This window comes from Zootermopsis nevadensis, unplaced genomic scaffold, assembly GCF_977971745.1.
Source record: "Zootermopsis nevadensis isolate Lab colony 2312 unplaced genomic scaffold, Znev_1.0 Znev_ptg000022l, whole genome shotgun sequence".
NCBI classification, from domain to species: domain Eukaryota; kingdom Metazoa; phylum Arthropoda; class Insecta; order Blattodea; family Termopsidae; genus Zootermopsis; species Zootermopsis nevadensis.
The window spans coordinates 24,323,409-24,341,192 of record NW_028259154.1 but is presented as its reverse complement, the minus strand read 5'-3'; the positions used below and the strand labels follow the sequence as shown (position 1 = coordinate 24,341,192).

Below are 17,784 nucleotides of genomic sequence, written 5' to 3'. Positions count from 1 at the left end.
CAATGTTGGTACAGGTTATTATAAGTACTGACAAAATAGACAAGTAGTATGTGGACATATCTTATTTCTCTATCCTTTCCAATGTGTTTGGTCCAGTGGTTCATAGATTTCGTAATTCAGTTGAAATAAAATGTTATAGGTGTGTCTTAAAATCATTATTGAATCACCTATTTTTATGAATGATGCTCATTTCAGATGCGGCTTCATCAGTACCAATTCTTCTGTTGTCCCTGATATGCTATTCAGTCTGCACAAACTGCACTTGTTCCTCCTTTGAATCTTTCTACTCATTTGTTAACTGGCCTGTACAGTTACTGTCATAATGAACTGTTACTATTACATAAATTTAACTAATTTCACACCCACTGACCTAAAAAATCTTATCAGAAATAATGTTTCTTCTGTAGTGTGTTCTCTCAGAAGGAGCAGCCGTCTTTTAAAATGCTGCCAACATTACATTTTAAATAAATTTAAATTGCCCATATTGTTTTTTCCATGAACATATGTTCCCACAAGACAAACTGGAGTTGTCAGTGCTGAAGTGGGATAACTGATTTTATTATTCCTGTATGAAAATGCCATATATGTCTCACATTTAAGACTTTGCCCAGCAAAAATGCAGTTTATATAAGATCTTGTATTCATTGTCTATACATCACACTTACTTTTTGGTGAACAAGTGTAAATTACAAAGAAATTTATATGTGTCATCATTTTTTGCTTGCACCAAGTTGCAGAATAGGATCTTGTATTCCTACAGTGGGGTGTACATACATTTTGAGAGGTACTTAAAAGGTAGGAGTGGTAGAAACCAAAAGTTCTTACTGGTGTGTCATGATGATTTGTACAGACTTGCTTCCATCTCTGGTAAAGATACTGAATTAGCATTTAATATCTGTGCCGTTGTTGTCGTCTGGATTGTTAAAGCCATGTAGGCTTCAGAGTAGACATCAGCAATTTGGAGGAACATACTGCTTCTGTTTTCAGGAATTCTGCCGTGTGGATAGAGGCAGTATATTCCTCTGAAACATTGGTGTCTGCCTATAAGTCCACATGGCATTACAGCTTAGAAGACTGATGCTGACATATTCACTGCTGTGAGAACCTCAAATCTCTTTCAATTTCTAGTCTACTTCTTGAGAGACCTCATTACATTTGTGATTTTTCTATTAGGAGCAGATTATATTAACTCCTCAAATAAGAAAGTTAGACAATCCAGAATGACTTAATCTTTGTGCCCCTGTAAAATATAGTAAATTACAGTACCTCACTTGTCTTGAGACATCTGCTGTGTTCAGTTGTTACAATGCATTTAAGGAATTAAATAATGAGACTTCCTGACCATTTGACCATCTGCTGTAGTTTGAAACTGTTAAAATCACATTTGTACAAAGTATAATTGTAAGAATTGTAATGAATTTACTCATAACATTAATTCTAAATTTGTATGAAACCAAATCTGGCTAATCAAAACTATAGATCTTTAAGAGTACTAATAGAGAGAATCTCCAGTTGTGAATGAGTATAAGTGTTAAAATTTGCTATGGTATGAAAGACTTTAGATTTTGAGAAATTTATTAATAATGTCTATAGAACTAAAATAAATATATGCCTGTCTACACTGTGATCACTTGCCAACTTTAATATTGTATGCAACCCTGCATTGCCAATATGTAACTTGTATCTTTATCTGTGAAGACATTTTATGATTGTGTGCTCAATAATTGTCATTATTCCTCGTAATGATCTAGAATTAAGTTTGCGGTAAGAGAGGATTTAAATGTTCAGAGATGCTGTACTGGTACTGTTTTGTTACCAACTGTACTATGGCCCTACAAGCTGCAGAAAGGAAGGTAAATAAGATATGCTTCTGGATGTGAAAACTATGGTGTGAAAGGAGGATCTTTATAATTCACTCAGAAAATTTGCTACTTCTCACATAGGATGATGAATTCGGTCTGTGTTTATGTGTATTTTATAACATATTTTGTATAAACTTATAATCAAGGTCATAATTATTCTCTGTTAGTTTTAGAAAAAGTTGATTCGTCGTTGTTTTTTTCAGTTTAGAAAGTTGTAAAAATAGTAGTTTGTTTTATAAGTTTTTGAGGTAACACACATTTAAATACACAAAACTAAAGTGGGAATTAAATTCCTAGTTACATTAGAATGAAAGAAAAGAGAACTGAAGGAAGATGAGAATGCTTTCTGTTTCATTCTTTTTCAGTCTACCAGTTATGGCAATCACCACAACCCTCACTAGGCAGTGATTCATTTCATTTCAATATCTAACGAGTGGCTGACTAATTGCTTGCTGTATCCAGCGAGTGAAATGCACAGGCAGAATATTTGTCTGCTTTACCAGGTCATGGACTTCCCACTGTGTATCAAACTGTGTTGATTGCAACATTGTAGAGTGAATTTTACTTTACTACATTACAAGAGATGCTGAAATTGTTCCCTATTGCCTTCGTTACCTTTTAAACGGATTCTGGTTTACACTGTAGTTCTCTTGATATACAGCACACTTATGCTGAACAAAGTGTTTGGATCTAAGAAAGAATAAATAGGAAGATGGAGAAAATTACATAATGAGGGGTTTCAAAATTATTTGATGATAAAATAAAGAAGTACTTTATGGGGAATACAGCATACATGGGGATAAGAGAAATATGCACAAGTTATAGTTGGAAACCTGAAAGAATGAGTCCAGCATAGAATAGAAGAATAGAATTTATTTACATTCCATACATCCTTAATAGGCCTATGCCAGTGATATAAATCCTAGTACAAATACAATACTTGCTTCCAGTACAAATATAAATTACATAATTATGACAATTGGGGTGGTGCTAAGCAGTTTTGGCTGGATAAAATTAAAATGTATCTTAAAGAAATAGTGTGTGAGAATGTAGACTGGTTTAAACTTAATAAGCAGGAAATATATTGATTAGCTGAGTGATTGTTTCTCAAAAACTATGCTCAACAGAGAGGTTCTAACAATAACCATATTCAATTGCAAATACAGTTACTTCATATGATTAAGTTAATATACAAATTCAGTTGCATAAACAAACCTCATATGCAGTTATTCCCATTTTGACTCATTTGCAGCACATACTTCTCTAATTAAATTTTGTAAGCTGCGCCGTCATGGTTACTACATCAAATCCGAAGCAAGTATTGTGTTTTATATGATGTACCAAGCAGGGTTCTCAACTTTGACCGGTTCTGGCCAGATTTTCCTTGCTTATTGACTCAAGCCAGATAGCTTTAAGTGAGGGAAATTTGTTATAACTTCATGTCAATTTTTTACTAGTTCTCCAAACTTATTACGAACAGGCTCATTATTTATCAAAACATTGCCCGTCTGCGGGTCGTGAACTTCTGGTACATTGTGACATTTCAGGTTCTCACGACGGCGAATATGATGTCTGTCCGCTTGGTTGCAGTACCGTGTGGTCTGGCAGAAGTTTCCCAACGTTTTAGAGGTGCTTGTTGTGAAATGTTGGTAAATTACCATAAGAAGACAGTTGTCTTCTTCAAGTATTGTTTCGCTCTCGTGGTGGAAGATGTGGTCACGGATAGAGACATCCGTGTTAAGATTACTCGATGATTCATGCACTGTAATGGAGAATAGTGATATCGGTCAAATACATTCATACGAAGTGTAAGTAGGTAATTCAGGTCTTCTGTGTTGGTGGTAATGTGTGCAGAGATTCATCCCTACCTAGTGTTCACAGCAGATATCGAACGTAGAGTGGGGTTATGTTCAGTTTTGAAAAAGAAGAAAACATTTTTAATTTCTTTGTGCCAATTACTGAGCTGTTGTGGAGTGAACGTTGGCTTCATTAGCTATGTATGCATGTAAATATTTGGTTTTGCCGTCATTAAACTTAATTGGGAAGGTATGGCACAGGAGTGTACCATTCCAATATAAAGTCACAATAAATGAATTACATTGCTCGTTGACCAACAACCTGATTTATACAAGTGCAGCCCATATATGCGCTAGAAATCTGAACCGGCTATGTATCGTGGGGCACCGTTCTTCTTTTCCGAAAGTCTTTGTGAGCACATCTGCTCTTGACGTAAATACAAAAGTAGTAAAAGACGTTATTTTGTACCGTTACGATAATCCGAAATTCTTCCGCATTGTGAACATTTTCGCACTGTGTCAATTTGGCTTTTGGACATACCTTTCTCACTTTGCTTTTACTACAATGAGGGATGCACCTGTTTCAAAAGATGTGGACAATCTGCCTTGGTGGAGGAGAATTAATCTCGGAGAAAATAAATACAGAAATGGTTTGACAGTTTTGAGTTTCCTTATAGGTAAGCATTACTCTAAAGTGTACAAAGCTTCATTCAACATACGATTTCTGAATTAGGTAATTTAAATATTAAACAATACAGTTGTGAGGTTTGACTTCATATTTATTCTTTTAGTTGGATTATTTTCTAACAGAAGTGGTAGTTATAATACAAACATTAAATATTATAATTTTATAGCAGTGGCAGTTCAAAATGAATAATTTTGGTCTGTTGACATATACCTTTAATTTTAACTTTGTGTTTTGTATGTAATGGCTATATTTTTTTGTCAGTGTATACAGCGGTAGCTGCAGTATCATGATTTAAGGATTAAAATTATTTCTTCCATCTCTGTGTCAGCCATTCCTGGCATCTTCTGTTCTGATTAATTAGAATTGATTGTTGGCTAGATTTCTGACTGATCACAATTTCCACATATAAACACTTTTAAGCAGTGTTTACATCACTTCAACCCCAGAAAATGAGGTAGCAAACACCTCCAAAATGTATGTATGTTTTACCATTTCAACATGTTTCAAAATTGGAGAAGCTTACAGTAGCTCAGCTGGTCGATAAGTTTCATAACTTTTATGGAATCCAAAGGTTCAGTACTACGTTCATAGGGTCCCACCACTTGTTCTCATCCTAAGCCAGATAAATCCAATTGATTGATCCTGTGTAACATTTTGTAACATGCTGGTTTTTAGCCTTCACCAAACCACCAAACTGATAAACTACCTCTTGTCAGCTGCTTACATTATTTATTCAATAAATTTAAAGTTGCCCTCCATAACTACATGCCACCTACATCAACAATATGAGGATGTTTCATGGGACTCATTCAGCATATATTATGTGCACAATATGATTAAATGATCAGAAGTATAATTGATTTACTGAGACTTTTATTGATACTTTGCTGTAGCTGTGGTGATAGTATCCTGGAATAAACCATTTCATCACCATTTGTGCTAGCAAGTAGATTTTAATCAAATTGAAACAGATGTTTGATTAAGCTGAAATTAGTAATTTGTGCTGATCATTTTCTTATGTTTGATGTTCTCAGTGTTAGTACAGCTTAACTTTAATATCTGCTCTCAGGTTTGATCCAGCTTTTCAGAAAATTAGATTAAAAATGCTTGTATAATGTGACTGAAGGAAGTAGGGATTGAAATGTAATTTTGAGGTCACTGGTTATATACCTGAGATTTGTCAAGAAATTCCTGTGAAACTAATGTCTCCACCACATATGATAAGACTGTAGTTACCTCAGAGATTGTTTTCAGCTTTCATCGATCTACTTCATTATTTAATATAAAATAACTTTTAAAATTATGTTTAAGGATATGGTATTCTAACAGCAGCATGGTTTTTCACTCTGAAATCTGTTCGATATCTCATACTGCGGAAGGGAGGTGATAAACTAACATTTGTAACATACACACCATTTGGGAAGAACAGGATGTTGACAGTTGACGTGAATAAGGTAAATACTTTTATTATTTCAGAGTATTAATTCTACCATGTATGCTATGATCATTTACTGTTGACAAACTAATAGCTCTTCTTTAAATGTGATTGTGTTAAAATAAATTTGTATTGTGCATTAATTTCTTGGAGTATGTGGTTTTCCATATGTCTTGCATCTTGTAATTAATTGTATAAAAGGCATGGTTCTTTTTCGATACCCCTAGTTTCCATCACACAATTTATTTTCTCTCTTTCCTGTTAAATTTTACACAATCAGATACTCAGTTCAAAATCAGAACTCCCTGAGAAGCATTATGAATTTTTTTTTAAATAATGTTTTTTTTACTGTTATTGTATGTGATTGCTAATCATCTGACATACTTCATTATCTGTTTTCCACTCTCTTGAATCTGACCACACACAGTCATATAAGATGTGATGTGATATAGCCTGTTGGGAGGTGTAGAGGTAAAATGCAGTCCTATGCTTGTTTGGAATTTCAGTTGTTTGACATTCCTGATCTGTACTTCTAGGTTAGCAGCCAGGAGAGCCGGCAAAATGCTCGTGTTCAACTGCCCATTAAAGTGAAGAACTATCGTCTATTTTTTGTGCTGGATATGAAAGGGGAATTCCAAAATCCCAAGCTGTTTGATCACACTGCAGGACTGAAGAGAGAGTGGAAAACTTGAAGTAAACTGCCTGAATATAATAACTGGGAAAGAAATTACTAAGTCACAATATAGGAATGGCAATAAATATTTACTTATTTGTGAGTGTTGTATAAAATACTTTTATTTTCATAAGGTGCACTGGTGAAAGGATGGACTGTAAGAAGTACCAAAATGGCAGCACCCAAGATTTCAATATTGCTAGCACAATTTTGCCATTTGAATCCCAGTGTATTGGTTTAATTAATGGAGCATTCAGTTCTCATCAGTTTGTTCAAATTTAGATTATAGTAATATAGTTTTTCAAGCTCTATAGCTATTGGTACTTCATTACTGACTACAGACCATCATTTCATTCTGCTCATTAACATGGCCAGAACAGTCTGGAAGATGTCTAGCTGTCAATATAATGGCAGCCATTGGTTAACTAAGGACAATTTTAGGCATGTTTGGAATGAAAAGTTGCAGAAGTGCACCTAATGATTTTGCCTTTCCTGCCCATCTATCCTCCTGTAATTACTTGAGAGTAACTGAACAAAATTATTTTCATACATATTAAATTTGTGGGGCGAAGTTACTTGTTCAAGAATGTCGTACTAGTGAATCAATTTAAATTTCAAGATTACGCGCCAAAGTGATGTATCCGCTTTCAGCTGAACGACGATGCCCGGCTATCGATCAACTTTCAAAATGGAGGGTGAAATGGAATGACGCTCCGGCTCTGAAATGAGATCTGAAAGTAAGTAATTATAGTTATTCTTGTATACAAATTTATGCTTTGTAGTACACATTGTCTGAGTAGCATTAAAATGCGTCTATAATAATCTGTTCTCTATTATTTACCGAAGAGAGGTATTGAACATGTCTGGTTTTGACAGGCTTTGTTCAGAAGGCTTAGAGGGAGTCGTGGACTAGAAGTTGAATAAGCCAAATAAGCTGCATTTTGGTGAAGGAAGGAGGAGGTTTCCGTCATTTAGGGGATATAAGGTAATATAGGCTATATATATCTAACTAGTTAGTGCATTGTGTTAGGGTTGTACGAATATAATTTGTATCGTCCTTTCCACAGGTCTTTGGTTAAGAATTTTCTCATACTAATCGGCGGCAACCAATGAAAGAATATGCTGTTTTGTGATTGGTTCATACATTAGGGATTCTGTTTGTTGAGAATTCCGAAATTAATTTAAATATTTTGGTTCGATTAAGATTTTGGTTACTATGAACTGCCAGATTTATGTACCATTTGATATTTGACGAGGGGAGGGAAAATGTTTCATGAATTTGATGACGACGTATGTTAATATGTTTTGTGTTACTACAAGAGATAGATGCTAATAATTTCAGACCATTCTGTGGCAATATTTCAAAGTAGTTACATGAATCAGTTATTCAGTAGAAAGTATAAACATTATAAGTTCCAAATAATTTCAGCTCTGGAAATGAAGACGTATTACTACAAATTGTATTCTGTATGGATTTACTAAATTTAGATTGGAGTGCTGATACAAAAATTGACAGTGGAACCATGGTTCTGGAGAATTTGACGTAAATACGTCCATACAGAAAGGAAGTTTATATATTGGCTTTATTCTAAATATTTCCTTTATACATGCTTTACAATTGAGTAAAGTTTGATTAAGACATTGCTTATTTAACTTGAATTAGTTACGCTTAAGATGGGTCTGTGGTAGATGAATGTAATGTAAAGTAATGTAATATAATGAAATGTACTGTAATGAAATGTAATGTAACGTTTCCTAGGTAACAACAATGCTGAATAAACAAATGATGTTTCCTAGGTAACAATAATGCAGAGTAAACAGATGGCGTTTCCTAGGTAACTATAATGCCGAGTAAACAATGACGTTTCCTAGGTAACAAATTATTGATATTTCCTAGGTAACCATCTTACACTTTTTTCTTACACTTTTTTGCGGAATGACACTGACCCTTCCATATAGACGTATTTACGTCAAAAAGGAAATGTGTCTTTTTTTGACGTAAATACGTCTATGAGGAAGGGTCATTCGGCAAAAAAATGTAAGGAAGTTGTGTAAGATCCATATCAATGATGTGTAAATATGGACTGACAACAATGGCCAGCTTTTATATGAACTCCTGCGTGCATTGTTATGTTACCTAAGAAACTAATCGTTGCATCATCTGTTTACTCAGCATTCTTGTGTTACATTACTGCCATCAACAATCCGCTTTCGTTATTGCGGAAAGAGCTTGTAGAAGAAGTGCGTCGTGCTGTAAAAACGTTTTAGAATAAAGCAAGTACTTATCTTATATAAGAATTATTACATTACATTTCATTTCTTTACATTAGAGAAACGTCCACTATCAACTTTTTTTATTTCTTTACAGTTGGTACCTTCAGAATGAACTTTATTATTTATGTTCTGCATTTCAGGATTTTATGCCTAAAATGGCTACTGAGGTAATAAATGGGCAGGTACCAGAGATGGGTGGAGGGGATGTTGCTCCCAAGAAGCCTTCAAACAAGAAGCTTACAGTCGAAAGGATTTACCAGAAGAAATCTCAACTGGAGCATATTTTGCTCAGACCAGACACATATATTGGTAATTTTTTGATGTTTTGGTTGTGTATATTTTTCTCAAATTAAATGGTAGAATAACATTAATTAACACTCATAATACAAAGATGCTTAAACCAAGTCTGTAGCAATCTTCCTCATCTCATTCTAAACCTTTTGTTCCCAACCCACATTATATGTTTTGCAATATTGACTGAGGTAAAATATTGCATATTTGTGACATAACTGATTGTGCTTTAAAATGCCAAGAATAACCATTTCTTTCTGAATTGCTGTCTGTTGAAGAAAATCAGTATGTACCATGTTAGTAAAGTTATGGTATGGTTTTAATGTTTTCAATGTTTTGTAACAGTTAGTGCTAGAAACATAAATGAAAGATGCAGCAAAGAGAAACTGAAAGATTACCTGCGTTAGATAAATTTGATATGAAGCCCATTCATCCACCTGCAAGTGTTATCTTGTGAGCTGTGAAAGTATAAACAGATTTAGATGCTCAGTTTTATTGGTTTTTATACTTCGTACTACCTATTTTATCTAGTTCTATAGGAAACATGACTGGTGAACTAAGGTACCAATAATGAGGTAACAAAGTTTTGAGCCGTCCATTGTAAATTACCTTTGCAGAGTGGTGGGGCTCCATCATTTTGAAACATTGCTCTATTTTATTCAGTTTTTGGTAATGTAGAAAGTTTCTGTATGACTGTCAGAGTACATGCAGTTTGTAAGATAAATTGAAGGTGGGGATGATGTAATGTGTAGGCTGGTAGAAGTTTACTGAAGTTTTAGGGGCAATTAGTGCCTCTGAAACCTTGCTAAACTTCTACCACAGTAGTAATCAAGAATAACCTGAAATTTAACTGTAAAATAGATTGTTTTATTTATGTGTTTTTGCAATATCAAGCTAATATAGATTGTGGTTTAAAATTCTTCTAGGTTCTGTTGAGCCTGTAACAGAACCTATGTGGGTGTATGATGAAGAGCAAGATTTAATGGTTTGGAAAGATATTTCATTTGTTCCTGGTCTTTACAAAATCTTTGATGAAATTCTTGTAAATGCTGCTGACAACAAACAACGAGATCCCAAAATGGATTGCATCAAAATCGAAATAAATCCGTAAGTATAGCTGCTTATATTGCCTTTACTTTGGCTGTGTTAAAATGATTATCAGTGAAGTCTGTAAATTTAATTTTGTCTTCAATTTATTATTTATTCAGTGAACACAGTAATGAATGTCTGGGATTTGTATAAGGTCGGGAATTTCTAGAGTAGCAGAGTGACTATTAGCTTCTCAGTAAGGGCTGTGCTCTGTAGTGAGCGAACAAGTGAGTTATTTATTTGGTCTTATTCTGTTTTTATGTTTCAGAGATAGGAATTTAATATCAGTATGGAATAATGGCCAAGGTATTCCAGTTGTTGAGCACAAAGATGAAAAAATGTATGTGCCTACTATGATCTTTGGTCATTTATTGACATCTTCTAACTATAATGATGAAGAGGAAAAGGTTACAGGAGGTAGAAATGGTTATGGTGCTAAGCTGTGTAATATATTCAGCACAATGTTCACAGTAGAAACAGCGTGTAAGGAATATAAACGCAGTTTTAAACAGGTAAACAGTTGTGTGTATCTGTTGTTGAGTACAATCTTTGAATAGCATTTGCTTTATATGAAGCATAGAAATGTGTCGCAGAAGGCCAATGAAATTTCGTTATCTCTTTCATGATGAATATACGTCCTGCTGATCCATTCAGTGAGGATCCATTGGCGTGTATGATTTCTACATTGTGAATACCCTTACATACTACTTCTTCTATGGCTCTCCTGTCTGTATTCGGTCCATGGCCTCCTCAATTCTCCTCTTCCATTCGGTCCTTCTGTTAGGTCTGTCTGTCCGAGGTTGAGGTTTTGAAACATCTTCCTTTTTATGGTGTGACCAACCCCCAACCTGGAGGACCAGGGTACCTGTCTTAGTCTGACCTCTTCCCCTCGACCAATCTGGCTAGGGAGGCCCTACCAGTAGCTCTTGGGGTCACTGAGGTACTCAAGCCCCACCACCATGACAAGGTGCAGGTACCATTAAGTGGGGACCCTTACATACAGATGTCTGTATTCTTGACATGTCTTCGAAGATCCTGTTTTGATGTTGTATGTGAGATGAAAAGTCTGGGCTCCAGTTATGTTTTGAAGTAACTTAACCTTATCCTGTATACATTATGGTACATGATAACTCCTTTAAAAGCCTTAACACTTGTACATGGAAAGTATTTTCTGTATCCATTGTGAGATTTTCTCCTAAAATGATTGCCTAATATGTAGTTGCATGTTTGAGGAATCATATATAAGTTGAGTAGTTGTTTTTTTATAGCAAATTTTGTTTTATATTTGTAGGTTTGGGGCAGTAACATGTCAAAAGCTTCAGAACCTAGAATTAAAGACAACATAGGAGAAGATTTCACAAAAATTTCCTTCTCACCAGACTTATCAAAGTTTAAAATGGAGACGTTGGATAAAGATATTATAGCTCTGATGTCCAGAAGAGCGTATGATGTGGCAGCTTCGTCACGTGGAGTGAAGGTGTACCTCAACGGAAAGAGACTTCCAGTAAGTTTTCTGCAATATTTTATATTGTAATTTGTTTATTTATGATACTGAACTGCAACAAGTATAAATGTTTTCAAAAATTTGCACTGAGCTTCATCGACTTACAAATACACATATTGGTGACCAGCCAGCTGTGGTATGGGGGGGGGGGGGGGATAGTACATAAGGTATCTCCCCCCCCCTCCCCCCATACCTTTCTATCTTCTCTTCCCTGTTACTGTCACAGTCCTCGGGCTTACAGACATTTTGTGCATAATATACTCTATATCAGTAAACTCAAAGATTTAAAAAATAATTGCCTAAACATGATCACAGAGCTTCCATATCTGTACTACATTTGTGTCTAGTATATGGCAATGTCCTACGTAAGTGATAACAAGCGAGCTACCTGAGCTGCATAAGCAGCATGGGGTGTCATATGAAGCGGGGAATTGCTTGTTGTGTCCTACGTGAGAGACCGCAATGGAAGCACACGGCCTTCCTGCGCATGCACCTTCCTTGTACTGCACGGTCAGAGCTTTCTTGCGCATGTGCCTTACTGGCCAGCGTAGCGACTCGCCCGAAAATATCAGAATATTTGATCTCGGACTTTGGCCGCTTTCCTCTCCTGACCACTTCGCTGGAACCTAGGACAGCGCCACACAAACAGCTAGTTTGATATTCCTGCTTCACCCGCGCAACTCGCACCGCTCACATTTAATCGCCTACATAGGACAGCGGATATAAGTAATTTAGATTTTCATTTGGTGATTCTTCAAAAAGTGTTTGAATTAGGTAACACCACCCAGCAACATAAATTATGCTTTGGGTGTTAAAGTCTGCCATCAGATTACATCAGGAATTGGCAAGTGTCAATGCAGTCTTAAAGTAAAGCCGTCTCGCTATACGCCAAGTAGGCGCTTGGGGGGGGGGGGGGGGGGGGGTGAGAGTAATATTGCCAGACCTTACATTCTTATTTAATGCATCTGTTATTTAGGTGAAGTCCTTCAAGGAGTATGTAGAACTGTACCTGAAGGGGAAGGAAGATGAAATGGGAAACCAACTGAAATGCTCATATGAAAGTGTAAATCCAAGATGGGAGGTTGCAGTGGCCTTATCGGACAGAGGATTTCAGCAGGTGTCTTTTGTGAACAGTATTGCTACCACAAAGGTAAGAGACCGATCTTTGTCTTTGCCTGAGGGATCTGCTGTACCTCCAATTTGTTTTAATATGCTGTATATATGAGGGTCATTCCAAAATTAATGCACCATATTTTTTTTTAAAATCAATTTTTATTTTATGACTTTGCTATTCACACTGTGTATAGGTACAGCCTTTAGGAACAAAATTCTGCATTTCAATGTATTCTCTATCTCTCTCTCTTTCAACTGCCTTATCCCACCTCGGAGCAAGGGCATATATGCCCGCATGGTAAAACTCAGGATCAGCGCTTTTGAGCCACTTTTTTTCACAAATGCCACAAGGGAGTAATCATCCTCAAACTTTGCGGCAAGTCATGAATGTTTGCATGTCCACCTTTGATGTTCTTTGTGCCCAGTGGCTAACTGCTGCAATCGACAGTACGTTCCCCGTACACCTTCTGCAATCGCTCGTGGATGTTTCCCACTGTCTTGTTCTCACACACCAGGAACTACATAACAGCACGTTGTTTCTGTCGAACATCAAGGACAGCAGCCATGTTTAACGAATGATGCACATGTGCCACTTCGTACTCAGGTTAAAACCACTGGAAGCCATCCCAGTCTAATTTTTTAATCTGTAATTCAGGTTTTATTTATAATCTTGTGTAAGTTTAGACTCCTGATTTTGTTGTTTTCCTGCAGGGTGGACGTCATGTGGATCATGTTACTGATGTTATAGTCAAACAGCTTATAGAAACCTTGAAGAAGAAGAATAAGGGTGGCCTACAAATTAAACCACACCAAGTGAAGAATCATCTTTGGGTGTTTGTTAATTGTTTGATTGTGAATCCTACATTTGATTCACAGACTAAAGAACATATGACTCTTCAAGCAAAGAGCTTTGGTTCAAAATGTAGTCTGTCGGACAAATTCATTACCAGTGTAAGTGATATGTATATATATTGCAGCATTTTATGTACAGTTCAGTCAAGACACTTGTTCATGTAATAAAGAAGTGAGGAATAATGAATGAGTACAGCAGTGGTCCCCAACTTGGTGCCCGCGGGCTACATGGCGCCCGTCAAGGCTTTTTTGGGTGCCCGCGTTGTTACGGAAAGAGGTTATACTGAATAATGAAGGCCGTTCAACCATGAACATTATAAAATCAAAGCGCAGATCTCGACTTACTGACGCCCATCTTGACGATTGTTTGCGAGCAGCAACATCATCCTACACTCCCAAATTTGGAAAACTGGCTGATGAAATGCAGCGCCAAACATCACACTAACTTCCCACTTGAGTAATAATAATTGTACTTATAAAAGTATGTATTTTTGATTGCATGGTTTCTTGTATCATTAAACGTGTTGTTTTGTGTATTATTTGGTGTCCATATCTTATTTGTCCAGAGAAAAGAAAATTTGGCTTTGTTAATTGGTTGGTGCCTGCCACAGTCTCATAAACTCTCAAATGTGCCCATAGGCACAAAAAGGTTGGGGACCACTGGAGTACAGGGTATTAAACTCTATTCTACTTATTAACTTTGACTTTTTGCTTCTGAAAATATCAGTTTATTTACAGTGGAGTATTCACAAGCTGTAACAGAATGGTGCCTTAATATTTATTGGTTCAATACAGAGATTGTATTTATGATCTGTTTCTGTGAAACAGCTTTGTTGTTATCTTTTATATTTTATTTCTTAAATGGGTTCTTTCCATTGCTTTTTCCAACCGTAATTGCCTCGACCAAATTATAGCCAAAGATATGGGCAGATTGTGTAACTCATTGTTTTAATTTTTTAGGTTACCAAATGTGGAATTGTGGAAGCTGTGTTGACATGGGCAAAATTAAAAGCAGCAACTCAGCTTCAGAAGCAGTGCAGTGGCAAGAAGCAGAACAAATTGAAAGGTTATATTTATGTTACTGTTATGTACAGTAATTACTTATGTAAAAGAGCTTTCTCTTCTCATCCCCACAGTTACTTTTTGTGAAAAGTGAAATGTACCAGTTTTGATGTATTTAATTTTTATGTTTGTGTTTTGTTTTGATGTGCTGGGTAGAGTGGAATATTGGCATATTGTAGGATACTACCGTACTAAATCTATTATGCTCTATGGTGTGTACGGAAGTGTGGGAATTACAGTAATTATAGCGATAGAAAATCAAGCGTAATTCAGTATGGTACATTTTGTTATAGTGTAATATGTGACTAGGGAATTCCTCTACTACAGAGTTTAAGAAATGTATGTCTCTTGACTTCCACTACATGGAGATTTAACTGTAATTATGTCTGTTCCTACAAACTAATTTTAGCTCTTAAAGGGCAAATCTAATCCAATTATTGGGTGCCAACTTCCAAGGAAACGCAGCATCACCATCACAAAGTTTAGTCTCAATTTTTGCTGTTTATTGTGAGAATCAAGTGAAACTTTTAAACATAATACATTAAGTTACTTTGTATAATGCTACTACTACTACTACTACTATGGCGTAACAGCCCAAAATCGAGCCCTAGCCTCCTCTTGTATAATGCTATTATCCCTTTATTTTTCTTATTTTGTTTGTGATTAATCTCTTCCCAGCCTCCACTCTTCCACAACCACAACCTTATGTCTGATCACAGTGAATATCAATATTACAATTTTCTTTTGGTTTATCAGTCCGTTTCCATCATCTGTGGTGACGTATAACTTTTCCTTTTTACATTATTGCTTTCCTCTTTACTATGCATTGGTTGTGCTATTCTATGTTATGTAGCTTTTGCAGTGCTTAATAGTCTTTGCCTTTACTTTATATGGCATTTAAAAAATATTCTTCTGTAACTTGATAAACCCGTTGTGTACATAGGAGTTCCAAAGTTGGAAGATGCAAATGATGCAGGCACTAGGAATTCATTGGACTGTACATTAATCCTCACTGAAGGAGACTCAGCCAAAACGCTGGCTGTGTCTGGTCTTGGTGTAGTTGGGAGAGACAAATATGGAGTGTTCCCACTTCGTGGTAAATTGTTGAATGTTAGGGAGGCATCACACAAGCAGGTAACTGTTCAAGATTTGTAATTGTTTGTTGATATTCTGGTAATTGTTTTAAGGAATTACATAATTCTTGGTCTTTTGTAAGGTTCAAACCTTCACAATTTATTTCCTTAAGATGTCTTACCTAATATCATCGTAGGTGTCACAAGTGGTCTTTTCTCTTCAGGTTTTTCAAACAAAATTTTGTATGTAAGATTTGAGGTTTTCACAGCGGTGAGTATGAACATTTCTGTCTTCTGGGTTGTTGCGCTGTGCAGTCTGGCCGATGTTAACCAACGTTTCAGAAGTCATACTGTCTCCATCATCAGGGCCCTGATAATGGAGGCAGTATGACCTCTGAAACGTTGGTTAACATCGGCCAGACTGCACAGTGCAACAACCCAGAAGACAGAAATCTTCAAAATTTTGTATGTATTTCTCTTCCTTCATCTGATCACTCTAATGAGTTCAAGCACATTCCATGTTAAATTTGCTCTTCATTTCTTTCTAAGTGGAATTTTGATATATCTTTATTTCCAGATATATAAACGTTACTACATTTTCAGGGTACTTGTGAACTTGTTATTTTATGATTTTGTCCTGTCTCGTGATGAGAAGACTTAAAATTCATTACAATTATCCAAAGTATTTAAGCTGTAATGACAGATTATTTTCTTTCTTAGTAATCAATATTGTATTTCAGATTGTAGATAATCAGGAGATTAATAATGTTGTGAAGATCCTCGGTCTACAATACAAAAAGAAATACGAATGCTTAGATGATCTGAAAACCCTGAGATATGGAAAGCTTATGATAATGACAGATCAGGATCAGGATGGATCTCATATAAAAGGTCTTCTGATCAACTTTATCCATCACAACTGGCCATCCCTCTTGAAATTGCCATTCCTTGAGGAATTTATTACTCCTATTGTGAAAGCAACAAAAGGCTCAGAAGAGTTCTCATTTTACTCACTACCAGAATTTGAAGAGTGGAAGACATCCAAGGATAACTGGCATACGTACAAGATAAAGTACTACAAAGGTAATATCATTTTATCTGATCTTACATTTCTGTGGTTTGTTGATTTTACAAAATTTGTGCTTCTTCAGATAACAGAAATGTACATGATTATACATCTGCAATGTTCTGTTTTGGAAATTGTATCATTTGTAGAGAATATTAATACCATAAAGTCACTTTTGTATTCGGGCGCTCTTTCACGTGTGTGTGAAGTAGTTTTTTTTATGTGTGTGTGTGTTTATGAAGGTCTTTCAACGCTATGTGGGCTTGGCCAATTTCAGGCACAAACATACTGCATGATGCTGTCCTGCTTGGCTAGCTGCAGTCATATAATTAGTAGGTAATTGATGGTACACCCTGCTAGGTATTTGTGAATGTGGCATTCTCGTAACAAATTATTTTTCTTAAGTGATGAATTAAGCATTATAGTGCAAGGTGATGTGCATATTGGAACATAATTAACTGGTGTTGTGGTTGGGACTTTTCAAGTATCTGTGCTAAATGTGGCTGTGGAAAGTGGTTATGAAATTAAAAGATGTTATGCTATTGTGTACCTTCTCCAGTTACCATTCTAAACAAACTTGACTTATATTTTGAAGATCTGTTGTCATGCAGAACTTTAAGGCAATGTCCTACGTAAGCGATAACAAGCGAGCTACCTGAGCTGCATAAGCAGCATGGGGTGTCATATGAAGCAGGGAATCGCTTGTTGTGTCCTACGTGAGAGACCGCAATAGAAACACACGGCCTTCCTGCGCATGCACCTTCCTTGTACTGCATGGTCAGAGCTTTCTTGCGCATGTGCCTTACTGGCCAGCGTAGCGACTCGCCCAAAAATATCAAAATATTTGATCTCAGACTTTGGCCACTTCCCTCTCCTGACCGCTTCGCTGTAACCTAGGACAGCGCCACACAAACAGCTAGTTTGATATTTCCGCTTCACCCGCGCAACTCGCGCCGCTTGCATTTAATCACTCACGTAGGACAGCGGGTAAGGATGCTAGATGCTG

General features: G+C 36.2%; 2 protein-coding genes across 5 annotated transcripts in view; both read left to right on the top strand.

Annotated features, from left to right (window-relative positions):
* Nucleotides 1–3,242: 3,242 nt before the first annotated feature.
* Nucleotides 3,243–6,557, top strand: LOC110828307 (transmembrane protein 223). 2 transcript variants are annotated; one of them, XM_022060911.2, is made up of 3 exons: nucleotides 3,243–3,491; nucleotides 5,658–5,800; nucleotides 6,318–6,552. In XM_022060911.2, the coding sequence occupies exons 1-3, from the start codon at nucleotides 3,428–3,430 to the stop codon at nucleotides 6,471–6,473; spliced, it is 363 nt and encodes a 120-aa protein (XP_021916603.2). In that variant the 5' UTR covers nucleotides 3,243–3,427; the 3' UTR covers nucleotides 6,474–6,552. The 2 variants fall into 2 exon arrangements, with proteins under 2 accessions (XP_021916603.2, XP_021916602.2); XM_022060910.2 differs by lacking the exon at nucleotides 3,243–3,491 and adding an exon at nucleotides 3,693–4,335 and having other exon boundaries at nucleotides 6,318–6,557.
* Nucleotides 6,558–7,330: 773 nt separating this feature from the next.
* The window catches only part of Top2 (DNA topoisomerase 2), a 28,779-nt gene continuing 18,325 nt past the window's right edge, over nucleotides 7,331–17,784 (top strand). For 2 of the 3 annotated variants that reach the window (XM_087353265.1, XM_087353264.1), the window contains exons 1-10: nucleotides 7,331–7,439; nucleotides 8,869–9,037; nucleotides 9,946–10,126; nucleotides 10,377–10,620; nucleotides 11,400–11,612; nucleotides 12,589–12,762; nucleotides 13,437–13,676; nucleotides 14,538–14,643; nucleotides 15,583–15,773; nucleotides 16,453–16,795. In XM_087353265.1, the coding sequence (XP_087209391.1) occupies nucleotides 8,875–9,037; nucleotides 9,946–10,126; nucleotides 10,377–10,620; nucleotides 11,400–11,612; nucleotides 12,589–12,762; nucleotides 13,437–13,676; nucleotides 14,538–14,643; nucleotides 15,583–15,773; nucleotides 16,453–16,795 (1,855 nt within the window). In that variant the 5' untranslated portion in view covers nucleotides 7,331–7,439; nucleotides 8,869–8,874. Of the gene's footprint in view, nucleotides 7,440–8,630; nucleotides 8,729–8,868; nucleotides 9,038–9,945; nucleotides 10,127–10,376; nucleotides 10,621–11,399; nucleotides 11,613–12,588; nucleotides 12,763–13,436; nucleotides 13,677–14,537; nucleotides 14,644–15,582; nucleotides 15,774–16,452; nucleotides 16,796–17,784 lie in introns of those variants that run through there. The other variant, XM_087353266.1, reaches the window with a different exon arrangement.